Raw genomic sequence first — 14,850 nt, forward strand, 5'->3', positions numbered from 1 at the left:
TGAAACTTGTCAAAACGTCCTGGTGCCAAGAACACAGGGACTGAGAACTCTTGTCCTCTCTGAAGCTGAGGTTGGGAGGAATCTTTGGAACAGAGACATGGGATGGGGTGTCTTCAGGTGTTGGTCCTACCAGAAGCCACAGATGGCAGTGCTGGCACCTACCCTGGGTCCCCAGTGTTACACAGCAACACTCACTATTTGCCGTCCCGTGTCCACCCGGCCCTGGCGATGTACTCCACCTTGGGGAAGAGGGAGCTGAAGGGCTGCACCAGCTCCTTCTCTTGGGCTGAGACGATCTGCAGAGAGACACATTAACATCATGTTCTGCCTTTCTGTGCACGGAGGAGATAGTGGCTATGGGCACACCCCAAATTCAGAGGTCAGAGTCCTGACACCCCCAAACTTCAAAACACAACCTGCTTTGAAAATTCAGCCACTGCAGGTGTCAAGAGCTAAGATGAGGTCACACTGGGTAGGACCTAAGCCAACATGAGTGGCCTCCTGGTAAAGGGGAGAGATGCAGACACACAGGAGACTGTCCTGTGAATCCTCAGGGAGAAAATGCCAGCTGCAAACCCCAGAGAGAAGCTGGGACAGGGCCTCCCACACAACCCTCAGAGGGAAGCAACCCTGCTGACAACTTGGTCTGGGACTCCCAGCCTCTGATCTGAGCTAAGACATTTCTGTTGTCTCAGCGGCCAATCTGTGGCACTTTGCTATGGTAGCCCTAGAGGACCATGGCAGTCACTCAATGGGGGCAGAAGAGCCAGTCAAGATCATTGAGGGGCTCAGCTGGTTTAGGAAGCTAAAGGTTCTGTTCTGGGCTGACCCTACCTTGTTCCAGCCTGACTGGGGTTGGCAGGGCAGCCCCCAGGGGATGGCAGGGAGAAAGGGAGGGAGGACCTGCCCTTGTGTGGTCACCAGCTCCCTGTCTGCCAGGTGCAGCCACGAACCACTCAGGATCCTGCACATCCCAAAGGGCAAGCCACTGTCTAAAATAGCCCTATTTTAGACGGGTGGGCTGCTGCAGACTACAAGTAAAGCTTTCAGCAAATCTGCCTATAATGTTCTAGAAGGCTCTGTGTGAGAGTGCAGAAGACGTTTGGTGAGTGAGGGCCTAATATGGCAAAAATAAAACCCCCCGAACTACAATCTTACGTTTTCCCTAAAAAGTCATACCAGGTGTTGCTTTGGCAAAAGCCTGCACAGACTCTCTGCCCTGACGCCGCACCCCTGCAATCAGTGCCCTGCTTGGCATGGCCTCTCTGGCTAGGACATGTGAGTTGCTCTCATGGGAGGGGGCCCCACTTCACAGGAACCTCTGTGTCTTGGGGAATTTGAGATTTGAGATCCTCTCCAGGGACCCCAGGAAGTGCAGAGCAGATGGGTGAAGAGGGGCAGCCGAGAGGGGTGTGGTCACAGGGAGCACTCGCCAGAGGCCACTTAGCTAGGGGGTCATGGTGCCTTGTGCTGCCATCCACCACCTTGTGACTGTGAGCCCTGCATAGTGACATCCTGGGTGATGAGAACCCCTGTACGCAACGCCGATGAGGAAACAAAGCGACAGATCCAGATGCTGCCATCCCTGGGCAGCTGATGGGTATAGTGAAGTGACCCATGGGGATCTGCCCAAGATGTAGGGACACATCACAGCTTCTGTGTGCTTGGAGACCCTTGCACCTCGGCCCCCCAGAGTTCCCTGCTGTGGGCCTGCAGGTGACCACGCTCCCGGGCTGGCAGTCCTTAAGGCTTCCCCTCTGTGGGGCCTCCACTTGAAGCCTGTTCATTGGCACTGGCACTGCCGTGTCACACTCGATGCTCAAGAGTGTGCATCGAGTGTGCCTGGCCACAGCTGGGCAAGTGCGGGGCGAAGGCTGAAAGCCATGGAGTGAGGCGAGTGGGAGCGCTGGGCTGCCCCGCCTGCCCACCCTGTCCAGGGCGAGCCCGGCCCCTACCTTGCCCTGGCTGTCAGTCTGGAATTCAGCCAGCTTCAGAGCGATCTTAGGATTCTTGCTGCCTGTGAGAAAGACAAGAAGTTGAGCGCGTGGCTGGCGGCACCACAAGCCAAAGACCATGGGGTGATGCCCATGCGGGGGTGGCACAGCCAGCACCGTGGGGTGGGGGGCGGGGGGGAGAGGCAGGTGGCCAAAGGTCACTGTGCAGGCATGCCCATCTCCCTGGCATAGCACAAAGCCCATGGGAGGGATGTTCTGACTGGGATCTAGGCCATATGCTCAACAAGGGTGTGACCTTCGGCTTTATCGCTTAAGTGCACAGGTCAGCGGGGCTTGGTAGCTCACACCTGCAATCCCAGCTACTAAGGAAGCAGAGGTCATGAGGACCACAGTTCAAAATCAGCCTGGGCACATAGTTCATGAGACCCTATCTCAAAAAAACCGACCCCACACACACACACACACACACACACACACACACACAAAAGGGCTGGTGGAGTGGTTTAAGGTATAGGCCCTGAGTTCAAGTCCCAGTACCACAAAAAACAAACAAACAAAAACCACAGGTCAGGACTGTACTGAGGGGTACAAGGCAGGGGGAGGGGGAATGGGACACACAGACCATCCTGGTCTCTGGAGAGCTAAGAGCTGGTGGCAAGGATGGGACTTGTCACCATCCCATACAAGACAGTGGCCACAGGCTGGGACAATCACCAACACTTCTGAGAGGTGGGGCTTTTTAGCTCAGGCTCTGGAAGAGGTCTCAGGTGTGACTAGGGGAAGATACTGATGTTCTCAGTTAGTGTGATAGGTCTCATCCTGGCCCCGGGCTCTGAACCTGGGGCAGCTAAGACCTCTGAGCCTCACTTTCCTGGTCTGTCAGATGAGGGGGCAAAGACGGATTATCCCAGATGCAGACGGGACTGGAGATGACCTGTGGGAAGCCTCTATCTGGCCCAGCACAGAGCAGGGCTTGCTGTGCCAGCAACAATGACACTTGCACAATCTTCTAAGCAGGACCGAGCTGGAGACCTGAAGCTGAATCAAGCTGCACAGGTCTTGCTTGGCTGGGGTCTTGCTTGTTACTTATTAATTTTTGAGATGGGGGCTTACTCTGTATCCCAGTCTGGCTTAGAACCCATGATCTTCTTGCCTCTGCCTCCCAGGTTCTGGGACTACAGGTGGGTAGTCCCACCAAACCAGGCTCAGCAGCTATTGTGAAATAACTCCAGTAACGTGTAAAGACCAGGAATTGCCAGTCTACATTTGTTCTTTGTCTCTACCCCTGGGCAGAGCTGGCTGCCCTGGGCTGTGGGGCTGGCCCTGCTCTGCTCCAGGCACCATCCTGGTGGATGCCTCACTCTCTTCTGGCTCAGAAGAGTAACCAAAGAAGCCCAAAGGGGAATGAAGGCAAGAGGAACGATGGGGACAAAGTGACCATGTGGAATGTAGTCCTGTCCAGCTGTGTCAGGGTTGGTGTTCTGTGGCCTGAAGGCCAAATGCATCCTGCCTCCTTATTTTGGATGGCTAAAAATTTAAATTTTTATTTTTTTCTTAAATAGGGTCTCATTATGTAGCCCAGGCTGGCCTGGGAACTGAGACCCTCCTGCCTCTTCCTCCAAAATGCTGGGATTACAGACATGTACCACCATGCCTTGCTTCCTAATGTTTTTAAACGGTAAAAATAAGTAAAGATGAAAATAACATTTTGCATGATGTAAAAATGACATGTATTTCAAATCTGAATTATTTGCAATGCAAACTTCAATGAAGATTTTGTTTTGTTTTGTTTTTGATCTGGGGGTCTATCGATGTTGTCCAAGCTGGCCTTGAACTCCTGGGCTAAAGCAACCATCCCTCCTCAGCCTCCCAAGAGCTGGGACTATAGGCATGTACTACCATGCCAGCTAACTTTAATAAAGTTTACTGGCACACGGCCACATGCACTGGGTTTGCTGTGTGTGTGCTGCTATGTGCTCAATGGTGGAGCTGGGCAGGAGCAGAGGCTGTCTGGTGTGTGGCTCTGTCCAGACAGCCTGCTGGCTCTAAGCTCTGTGATGGCGAGGCCAGGCTAGAAGAGGAAGTGATACCCCTAGCAAACCTGCTCCTGCTTCTGTTGAGTGCTCAGCATGTGCACACAAGTGCCCAAGGACCCACAGCGGTGTCCCTTGGTAGCCACAGCCCTGAGGCCTTGAGCAGCATCCCACATTGGTCCTGGGGCCTCACCTGTCCTGGGGTACCGGTACGAATCTGTCTTCCTCTCCTCCAGTGCGGGTGAGGGGACGTGAATGACCTCTACCTCAGACTCATCAACCTCCTCATACAGGATCCGCAGTGTCTTGAGGCCTTCAGAACCTTGGAGGGAATGGGGAGATCCTGAGGGGCCAGGAGTCAGGAGGCAGCCTTCGCTGTTGCCACACTTCCTGCCACTTGTGCTGTGCCGGGCCTGCAGCTCAGAGCCCATGACACTTGCCAGGCCGGAAGTGAGTCATGCCTCCTCTTAGGGATGACTTGTACCATGGGAACTCCCAGCAGGAAGCAACCCCTAGAAGGTGGTCCACAAGTGTTGCTGGAGTACTCCTTTCCCAATTATTTGCTGAACCCACAAGGGTCACATCCTAATCATATCCTAATCTGAGGTCATAAAAAGTGGCCATGTTTGGAGACAGGGCCTTGAAAAAAGCAATTAAGATTCATGGGGCCAGAGGGTAGCCCAATCCAGTCAGGCTAGAGTCCCTATAAGGAGAGATTAGGACACAGGTGTGTGCAGAGGGATGACCATGTGAGCACATGGAAAAGACACCATCTGTAAACCAAGGAGAGGCCTCAGGAGGAACTGGCCCTGACCACACCTTAGTGTCAGACTTGCAGCCTCCTGCAGCATGGGCAGTTAACCTCATTTATACTGCTACCCTGTGACTTGACTAGCACGTGCGAGGCCCTGGGCTCACATGACTCAAGGAATCAATGGTGGAGACAGCTTAGGAGGAGCCTGTTTGGCCATGCTGAAGTCCCGAGGCCCCACTCCCTTCTCAGCCCAAGAAGGGCTCTCAACCCACTGCCTAGTGGGTCATCTCATGGCCACTGACATCCCCAGAGACATCACAGTCATGCAGGAAAGACAGGCTGGGTGGCGAGGGAGGCCACAGTTGGTCCTGTTCTGTGCTGATCCTGTGGACTCACACAGGGATGGCTGCAGTCCTTAGGGCTCCCTGTGCACTGGCACTGAGACCCAAGAGAGAATTTCAGTGACACGTACAAAGGGTAGCAAGGTGCTGGGCTGGAAGGCAGGCAGGGAAGAGGTGTGTGCCCAGGAGAGGGACCCACCTTCCCAGGAGGCTGTGGGGCACCACCAGCAGCCTGTGAAGCGGTCAAATTCTTCCTGGATGACGAAGGTGGCCACACCAGCAGATTTGGGGTCATCCAGGACATTGGATGATCCTGGAGAGAGGGGACACACAGGTGAGAGATATACACATGGCCTCTTAGCAATGAGATGCAAGGCAGGCACCCAGAGAAAAGCACAAAGTGGGGCTCCTTGGCCTCAAGCTATGGACACTGGGCAGTTATTTCTCTGGGGACAGGGAGCATCCTGGACACAGCAGGGCACTGAGCAGTGTCCCTGGCCTCCACTCACTCCATGCCAGGAGCTAACTCCCCAAGGTGTGATGACCAACAATGTCTCTGGACCCCACCAAGTCCAGGTTTAGAAAGCAGGGTCTGGGGCTAGAGGACAGGTATCCCACCATGGTGCAGAGAGCCCCGTAGACACCCACAGGGGTGGGAAACAGTGAGGCAGAATAGGGGCAGGTGAGGTTAGTGTGTACCCCACGTGAGTGGAGGCGGGGAGGGATGAACAGGGCATGCAAGTGCCTGGAGGGGAGGGGGCAGACCACTGTGGTAGGAGGATTCCTCAGGGGGACCCTGTTGGAGAGCCATAGAGGGTCCCCAGAGGAGAGTGGCCTGGGAGGGGTGGGGACTGTCTAGAAGCTGGGCTGGCAGCTGTGATAGAGAGCCACATGTGCACAGAACTGCTGGATTGGCTTCACTTCAGGTACCATGTGTGGGAGCACAGCATGCTGGCCTTACCCCGGTGGCAAAAGGTCAGGCGCCGCTCCTCGCCTGTCTCAATGTTGGCCACCCACAGGTCGCTATTGTTGATGAAGGAGAAGAAGGCAGGGTCGGCAGGGCAGATTTTGGGGTCCATTCGGGGCCCTGAGCACTGGGTCTTGATCTCCAACGGCTTCATTGGAGACACCTGGGCACAGAGGCTGGGTCAGGGGCAACCCCGCACCACGCCCCCCATCCTGTGGCCTGGGCCAGCACGCACCATGAAGCCATTCTTGCCCCCATCACGGCAGTGAAAGAGGCTGTTGCTGGCCTGGAAGAGGAAGAGGCCACTGGCGCTGTGGAAGTCATAGGAGGTGATGCCAAAGACACCCAGGCGCTTCCGCTCCCGAAGCAGCTCCTCCTCCCGGGAGTAGACCCCATGGTGGGGTGTGGCCTGTGAACACAGGGAGGCTACAGTGTCAACTTCAGGTCATGGTGCCCCTCCAGCCTGGGCCAACCTTGGGAGAACTTTCTGTGCTGTGCACAACAGGCAGCCAGAGGGTGCATGCCAGGCGGTGGTGGGGAGGCTCCCGGGGTCTACCCAAGCTTCGTCCCTGCTTTTCTGTTTTGCAGCACTAGGGATTGAACTCAAGGGCCTCGTGCTGGCCTAGCAAGCCACTTGGGCCCCATCCATCTGCCCCTTCTGAAGTCCGTTCCTCTGGATTCTTGGCAGCCCTCGTCCCTGGTCCCTGGCACCAGTGCCACGCATCCCCACCCTCCTGCACCACTTCAGGAGCTTACTCTAAATATCTTCACTGCCTGCAAAGGTGGAGAGGTGCAAGTTCAAGACTCCCGAACCCCAATGCCTCACCAGGGGTCCCAGCAGCTGAGGAGAATTGTGAAGGCCAGGGAACACACACAGAGTGTGTTTTAAAGGGAGATGGGGACCGGGATGTGGCTCAATGGTGGAGCATGCAGTTAGCATGTGTAAGACGCTGGGTTCCATCCATAACCCCACCAAACAAATGCAACTAAATTATGAAGCAGAACCAAAAGCAAGATTCTCCCACACTTCCTGGAAAGCTATGCAAACCCGGGACTGGACCAGATGGACTCAGAGCGTGACATTTGCTGGCCCTTTTCTGTTTTTTTCCAATGCTAGGGATGAAGCCAGGACTCAGCACACGCTAGGGCAGCGAAGAGCTGCACCCCCAGCCCACCCTTGCACTATTTTCACCATCAAAAAGTCATAAACACACCAGTGCAGAAGGCACCTTCCTCCACTGGGCACTAACTCAGGCACCCACTTGGAGTGGCACTCATCATTAGCTAGCCTTGGGGGGTCTCCTCCCTGCTGCTGCCCATCCCTGCCATGCAGTCAGAAAGCAGAGATGCTTTGGATAAGAGCTCTAAGCATGGCGAGCAGGTGGCTCACCTGGAAGTGGTCCAGCATCTGCTTCCAGGACAGCAGTAGCAGGGCCTCTTTGCGGACCTTCTTGGGGATCTCCGAGTAGAGGAGCGAGTTCTCACGGCTGCCGTAAGGCATCCCTGGGCAGAAAATGGAAAACCCCAGAATGAGGGCCCTGCTCAGCATTGGGATGGGGTCTTGGGTGGCAGCCTTGGGCCATGGCTCAGGCTCCCCCTGCTTCCAGGGCAAAGCCATGGACCCTGGGTCAGATTACTTCAGCAAGGGGGTTTCCCACCTCTAAGACACTCGCACCAAGTATCATGGCCTCGAGTGCGGGGAAAAATGGCACACATAAGAGAGAACAAGAGAGGATGGTTGGCGATACTCAGCTTTCACCCGGCTCTTGAAGGCCCTTCTACGGCAAACCTGTTGCAAAGGAAGTGGACGTTCACATTCTCTAGGGGGTGTCCTGCTCCCGACAGTGTGGAGCAGTATGGCCTTGAACTCCACCCACTCCATGTCAGGAGCACATGACAACCACAGATGTCCCTTGAGGGCAGTGTCACCCCAATGAGAACCACTAACTTGATCTTACCCTCCCTATAAAATAAGAGATGGTAGATAACAGCTAAGTGACTGCTTTGTGAGGATTGTAGGGTGTGTAAGACATAAAGCTTGGGCCAGGAGTGGTGGCTCACACCCACTCTGTAATCCCAGCTACGAGAGAGGTGAAGCCAGGAGGATCTCCGTCTAAGGCTGCCCAGGCAAAAGTGTGAGACCCTATCTGAAAGGCTAAAGCAAGAGCTAGGCCCTGAGTTTAATCCCCAGTATTGTCAAAAACAAACAAACAAAAGACCTAAAGTTCTCAGTGCAGTTGGTGACATTCTGAGCTGGCTTGTACTTCATCAGCAGGCTGAGGTTGGGCTGTGATCGCTTTCTTTGGAGCTGATAAAATATAGCATTGCCTGGAATCCATGCAGGACTGTTGTTTCCAAGACCCCTGAAGATGCCAAAATCTGCAGATGTTCAAGTCACTCAGGTGTGATGGTGCATTACTTACAGAGAACAGGCCCCATCCTCCAGAAGACTTTAACAACTCTAGACTTGACTGCTAATACTTGAAAGGAGGCCAGCACTGGAAACAAAGCTGTTACACTGTATCATTTAGAGAGTAATGACAAGGGAAAAAAGGGGATCTTCAGTGCAGATCCAATTTTCCCTACTGATTTTTTTTTTTTTTTTTTTAAGACAGGGTCTGGCTCTGTGGCCCAGTTTGGCCTGGAACTCAAGATCCTCCTGCCTCAGCCTCCTGATGATGGGATTACAGGCATTTATATTTTCAATTCATGATTGGTTGACTTTGTGGCTGGCTCCTCTGTGGCTGACTGACACTGCAGATGTGGAAGCTGGGGATACAGAGAACCAACTGCAATGGTGGATCTTCCATCTGGGAGTCTCTTAGATCTGATGGATGACACTGCTGTTTATATTAATAAAGTGAATGGCAGAAGACTCGACCATCTCCAGTAGGCCTCTGTGTCCCCATGTGGGACAGGACGGGCTCCTCCAAGTGCAGAACTGTGCAAGATGTTCTGCAGAGGCCCCTGGAGATGCAGACCTAATGAAATGCAGGAAGCTCAATTGCCTTTGTTCCCCTTTATTTCATTACTTTATTTTAGCTTAGTTAACACTCATCTTTTTTTGTGTGTGTGGTACTGGGGCTTGAACTCAGGACCTTCACCTTGAGCCACTCCAGCAGCCCTGTTTTGTGATGTTTTTTTCGAGATGGGGTCCGTGAGCTATTTGCCCAGGCTGGCTGTGAATTGCGATCCTCCTGATCACTGCCTCCTGAGTAGCCGGGATTTTGGGATTTTGGGATAGGGTCTCATTATGTGACCCCAGTCTGGCCTGGAACTCTCGATCCTCCTGCCTCTGCTCCTAAGTGCTGGAATTACAGTGGTGCCCTTCCATGCCCAGCTAATTTGATTTTGTGAGGCTGGGGACCAAACCTCACTGTCAGGGACGCCCAGGGCTTTCTACATGGAGAGAGCGGGTGTGTGAAGTGCCACTGGTCACCTGAGAGAGCACTTAAAGAAAAGGCACCCCTTTTAAGCGCGCTTGTGAAATGCAGTTAATTTCAGATGTGTGCAGGTGAAAGGTGAGAGTCAAGTGCTGAGAATGCAGCTTGCTCTCTAAGGACCTTATACAGTTCTATTTCTCATCTTTCCACCAGCTGGGGTCTCCTTAAGCTGTCCAGGCTGGCTCCTGGGCTCAGGAGATCCTCGCGCCTCCCAAGAAGCTGTGAAAATAGGCACACTAGACAACACCACGCACAGCTTCTAAGGACCTTTGAACTCCTAAGGTCTGTGCAGGGTAGACATGGCCCAGCCACCAGGCAGCCTGCGGGCCTTCTTCCTTTCCACAGCCACAAGGCAAGTGGGGACAAGAGGCACGTGGTGCGATTCCATTGACATGAAATGTCCAGAGGACAGAAGGCTGAGGACGGGTTGCCAGGGGCTGGGGGAAGGAGGATGGGGAGGGAGTGGTTATGAGCACAGAGCTTCTAGTTGGGATGCTGAGAATGTTCTGGAACCAGACAGAGAGGATGGCTACACAACACTGAAAATACTTCTAAAAGCTACTCAGTTCAGTACCTTTAAAAGTGTGACATTATGCAAACTGAATTACATGTCCACTTTTTTTTTTTGGTGGTGCTAAGGTTTGAACTAGGAGCCTTGTGCTCACTGAGCAGGCGCTCTACCACTTGAGCTACCCTGCCAGCCCTTTTTGCTTTAATTATTTTTTGGATAGGGTCTCATGCTTTTGCCCAGACCAGCCTCAAACCACAATCCTCCTATCTTTGCCTCCCTAATAGCTGGGATTATACGTGTGAACTACCAGGCCGGGCCCTATATCTCAATTTTTAAGAACAGAGTTTTGTGGGGCAATGGGACAGCCTGGGAGGTGGTGGCAGCCATTTTCTAGCTAGCAGCCTGTGCTCTGGGACAGCCCTATCCACAGGGACTCTTGGGGAGTGCCGGGGCCTTCCAAACAGGAAGTCGACAGGGAGGCCTTGCCAAGGCCACTGAGCCACATCCCCTCTGTGGATGATTAATAAGTGATTAAACTAAGGGTGTGAGCCAGCGCATTCCTAGACAGGCTGCAGTTGGCACTAGTGCCGATGACACCCAGCATTTGAGGCAAGGAGTGAGGCCACTGGCGACAGCATGGACTTCTGCTGCCCCATCCCTCCCGGCCTTCTCTTACCAGCTCTGCCCTTCACATATACCCACGGCCCATCGTCACCCACTCTCTAGCCTCAGGCACGGCAGGTGCTTCAGGCCTGCAACAACATTGCACCCAGTGACCGTGGGGTGTGGCCTTGGTGGTAAGGGCATATGACCCAAGTTGGGCCAGGGCTCGCCCTTGGAATATTGATTGGGACACAGGAGCCAAGAGTCCTGGCTTTCCCTTCTGAGAGTCCAGGGCCCTGCAGCCTCCTCTACCCCACAGACAAGGCTGTGGGCAAGGTGCCAGGCTGAGCCAAGGCTCGAGCTGGAGAACTGGGTTGGAAGTGCTTCCTGAGTCCTGGAACCCCAGGCATCTCTGGCCCATTCTACTGCAGAAGGATCCAGAAGGTCCCCTTCTCTGTTCCACCTAGATTGTTGCTGGACTTCATGCCATAGATCTGAAGTCCTCCCTGGTGACTAACTCTGTGTGCCCAAGCAGCAAACCTGCCACCTGCAAGGATACAGAGGTCCCAGCAGTAGCAGCAATGAGTGGGTCACACACTCAAGACAGCAGGCGGGCCTTGCCCTTGGAGTCTGCTGGCTGCCAGCATTAGCCCAAGGCAAGGCTTGGTGCCAAGGTATGGATAAATGCTTGGGGGCCATGGGAAGGCCTGCCCCCAGGATTTGGAGGTGAACTGAGGTCAGTTGAAGGGTGACCATCACTTGGATAGAGACAGCATGGCTGTCAGCTGCTCTGGGTACATTTTGGGGTCTCTGCCAAGTGTACACCTTGTCTGGAACCACTCCTCTACCTGCTGGGGAAGGCTGGCTGGAAGGGCTCTCAGCAACCTCAGGTGTACTGCAAGGACCTCCCTCTCCCCAGACAAGCACAGGCTGAAGCTGACTGGATCATGTGACCTACACTGAGCCAATCAGATTCCTTCTCCCTGTAACTTGGAGAAAGCTGATAAAGACTGGCCCATCCTAGCATAGATAAGCACTGACTAGAGCTGACTGGGCCATCTGACCTACACAGAGCCAGTCAGATTTCTTCTTGAGAAAGTTCATCCATCTCTGCTGGAGCAGAGGAGCCCCTGGACCCTGGGAGGTGCGGGGAGGTCAGGTGGGCAAAATAGGCAGAGTGGAGTGAGGCGGAGGTTCATATACAGAGCCGGTACATGGTTTCTGGAAGGTTCCCAGTCTCCTGCCTGAGGTCAGAGGGTTTTGTGCCTTTGGGTTCCACATGATGCCTCTACATCTCGATTACAAGATGCCCCACTGAGGCTGACATCAGCTGGAAGGGTTTCCATCCCTTTCTGCAGCTCTGTGGAAGCTGAATAGCAAACTCCAGAGAGAGATGTCTACATCCTTGGGCCTGGGTGCAAATGTCACCCTATATAATAAGACAGGGCTTTGCAGCTCTGAATACGTTAAGGTGGTAACAGATCCTCCCCTAAAGCCTGTGGACAGAGTGTGGCCCACAGGCACAACTGACCTCAGATTCTGGCCTTTGGAGCTGAAAGCCAATGAATTTGTGTGTGTGCAGCCAATAACTCAGTGCTAATCTGTTATGGAAGCCACAGGAACCTCACTCAAGTATCTGGACCAAGATGGCAAGTGGAGTGAGGCCAGAGGGACTGCAGAGAAAACCAGGGGAAGCCACAGCCCCCAGCAGCATGGCCCCAGACACTTCCTAGCCTATGGGCCATGCTCTTTTGGGTGGCTGAAATCTGAAGCCTTTCCAGTCCTCATTTCTTCTAGACCAGCCTTGGCAAGCACCTCTCTGCAAAGGGCCAGGGAGGAATTATTGTCACCTTTGCAGCCATGTGATTGGTGTCATAGCTGCACTGCTCCTATAGCTTGGAAGCCACCACAAGTGATAGGAAGACAGACGAGCATCAGACAAATGATGGCCATCTTTTTAAGTTCAGCATGTCCAGTTTCCACAAGGCCTAACTGAAGGGGATGGTGTGAACTGCAGGATAAGGACAGCTGCCTGGTGTCCCTCTCATTCTCCACCATCAGCTCACGGTCAGCCTCAGGCATAGGATGACATCCACTGATTCAGAAAAGCACTAGTTCATTCGAGTGTGGCCTCAGGGCCCGGGCACTTGCAGGCATGCTCTTGGTCTGAGACTACTATGGCAAGCCACTGAGACAAGAGGACTGACCTGAGAATAATTCTAATGCCACCCTATACAGTAGTTAACGACTGTGGGCAATATTGCCCCATCCCTGGCCCATGTCTGGAGAGAACATGAGGACAAGAAAGGGTTGATTTGCTCCCAAGGTCCCCTCACCAGATGCTAGGATTCTTCCAGACCTGCCCTGTCCTGTGCAACCTGCACTGTCCCCCAAATATGCCTCAAGTGGTTCCTCCTCCCTGCAAGACATGAAGGCTTCTGAGATCCAAGAGCATGTGTGGGTATCACAGCTGGGGGAGCTCCTGGCACAGGGTGGGTGGCAGCCTGGAATACTGCACAGTGCCTGCAGTACAGGATGCCCCACAGAGAAAGACCCGGTCGAGAGTCCACAGTGCCAGGCACATGTCACACAGCTTCTAAAGAAGAGGGCCTGGTTGATTTCCACAGGCCCTTTTCCTTGCAGCTTTGTGAGTCCTTTAGGTGACCAGTGCCTGTCTGCTCCTAGATACCTCCTGTCCACTGTAAGGGGCCAAGCCCTGGCCTGGCTGCTAAGGCTGCAGGACCCCATGGGGCCTGATCTGTGTCCTGAGGCTCTGGTGACCCTGCTGGAATCCAGGCCCAGGAAAGCACTGCTCACAGGGTACACGACCAAGGAAAAAGTGGCCACCGTGAGCACACTCACTGGGGTACCTGGGACAGGTAGGAGAATGTGGTGAGCCACCCCCCGCAGCCAGCCACAGCAGGCAGTTTCACAATCAAAGCACTTTGCCTCGGAAAGGATCCTTTTTAGCACATGAGCCCCTAGAGTGGCATGTGACTCCCCTGGGGACCGGAGTCCTGGCTTATTTTCATAAGCCCCTCCCAGTCGGGACCAGGTGCAGGTAAGTGGTCTAGCTGACCACCGGAAGCCACTTCCAGGCTCAGAGTCCCCTCGCCAGCACTGCACCATGATGGTCAACAGCATCCTCTGCTTGATCACCTGCACAGCCGAACCTATGCACCATGCCAGGGCAGGCCACCTAGGGGCTCTTCCAGCTCACGGGCCCTACTGCCCTGGGGAGGGTGGACTTACCTAGGTAGTAGAGGCGGTGGGAGTGCGGGCCACCCTCGTCTGTCTTCTGCACAAACTGGAAGTCATGCGGGGCCTTGTTGACGATGAGGCCCGAGTACTTGCGGCTGCCGTGGATGATGCTCCGCAGCCCGTCCCATGAGTGCTTCTGCACCTGGAAGCGGGTGGCCTTGTCGTCCATGTCGCCCACAGCGGCCCGCTCAGCCGGCGGGGCCCCGCCGGACATCCTCTCGGCCCCCTCGGAATGCAGTGAGAAGCTACAAGGCATGAGGGCCGAGAAGGTAAAAGGATGAGAAGAGGCGTCATTTTCCTCCCAAACTCCCCCACCAGGCACCCGGTCCTGTGCAGCCACACTGTCCTCTAAATGTCTCCACTGGTTCCTGTCTCTGCAGGCTGCTAACTCATGCCTAGCATGGGTGAGGCCCTGAGGACTGCAAAAAGAAAAGGAAAAAAAACCACCCAAACCCCAGTCCTCATCACAGCCTTGGAGGTTATTGTCTGCCTCCCACCAGATTCTTGAACCCCACCCTGCTGCATCACTGGGTCCCAGAGAAACTAGCCTTTGTTCCTCAAATAGGCCGGACCCCTTCCTCCCTCCCCAGGGCCTCTGCACATGCTGCCTTCTGCCTCAAACACTTTTTTCCTCTTTTCGCTTGGCTAACTTCTAAACAGATCTTAGCTTAACCTTTGGCAAACCCTTAGAAACCTCTAGGCTAACCACCCTGACCAAAGCTGGTCTTTCCAGTAATCTGTCATATGCCACCTGCTGTCCCCCCTCGAGCATCTGTCACCATGGTTACTCAAACTCCTGTCTCCCCATATCTGTCCCATTCATGGCCATGTCCCCAGACCCTAATGTGGGACCTAGCACCCCGCAGTCCCTAAGGAACATCTCTCATAAAGCCTGCTGGGAGGCACACTTGGCCACGGAACAAAAGGGATAAAGGCAGAGGTCAGCATCCTGCAGCCTGCCTTAGCCCACTGGAAGACTCTT

General features: G+C 54.2%; 1 protein-coding gene across 12 annotated transcripts in view; it reads right to left on the minus strand.

Moving 5' to 3' along the window:
- The window catches only part of Dpp9 (dipeptidyl peptidase 9), a 37,630-nt gene that overhangs the window by 16,235 nt on the left and 6,545 nt on the right, over positions 1–14,850 (minus strand). For all 12 annotated transcript variants that reach the window (XR_012441399.1, XR_012441400.1, XM_020165900.2 and 9 more), the window contains 8 exons: positions 13,860–14,113; positions 7,441–7,553; positions 6,286–6,459; positions 6,045–6,213; positions 5,283–5,396; positions 4,182–4,310; positions 1,956–2,017; positions 196–296 (listed from right to left, as the gene is read on the minus strand). Coding sequence is in view for 10 of the 12 variants with exons in the window: in XM_020165900.2 (XP_020021489.1) it covers positions 196–296; positions 1,956–2,017; positions 4,182–4,310; positions 5,283–5,396; positions 6,045–6,213; positions 6,286–6,459; positions 7,441–7,553; positions 13,860–14,113 (1,116 nt within the window). In the remaining 2 variants the exon portion in view is untranslated. The remainder of the gene's footprint in view (positions 1–195; positions 297–1,955; positions 2,018–4,181; positions 4,311–5,282; positions 5,397–6,044; positions 6,214–6,285; positions 6,460–7,440; positions 7,554–13,859; positions 14,114–14,850) is intronic.

This window comes from Castor canadensis, chromosome 14, assembly GCF_047511655.1.
Source record: "Castor canadensis chromosome 14, mCasCan1.hap1v2, whole genome shotgun sequence".
Classification (NCBI taxonomy): Eukaryota; Metazoa; Chordata; class Mammalia; order Rodentia; family Castoridae; genus Castor; species Castor canadensis.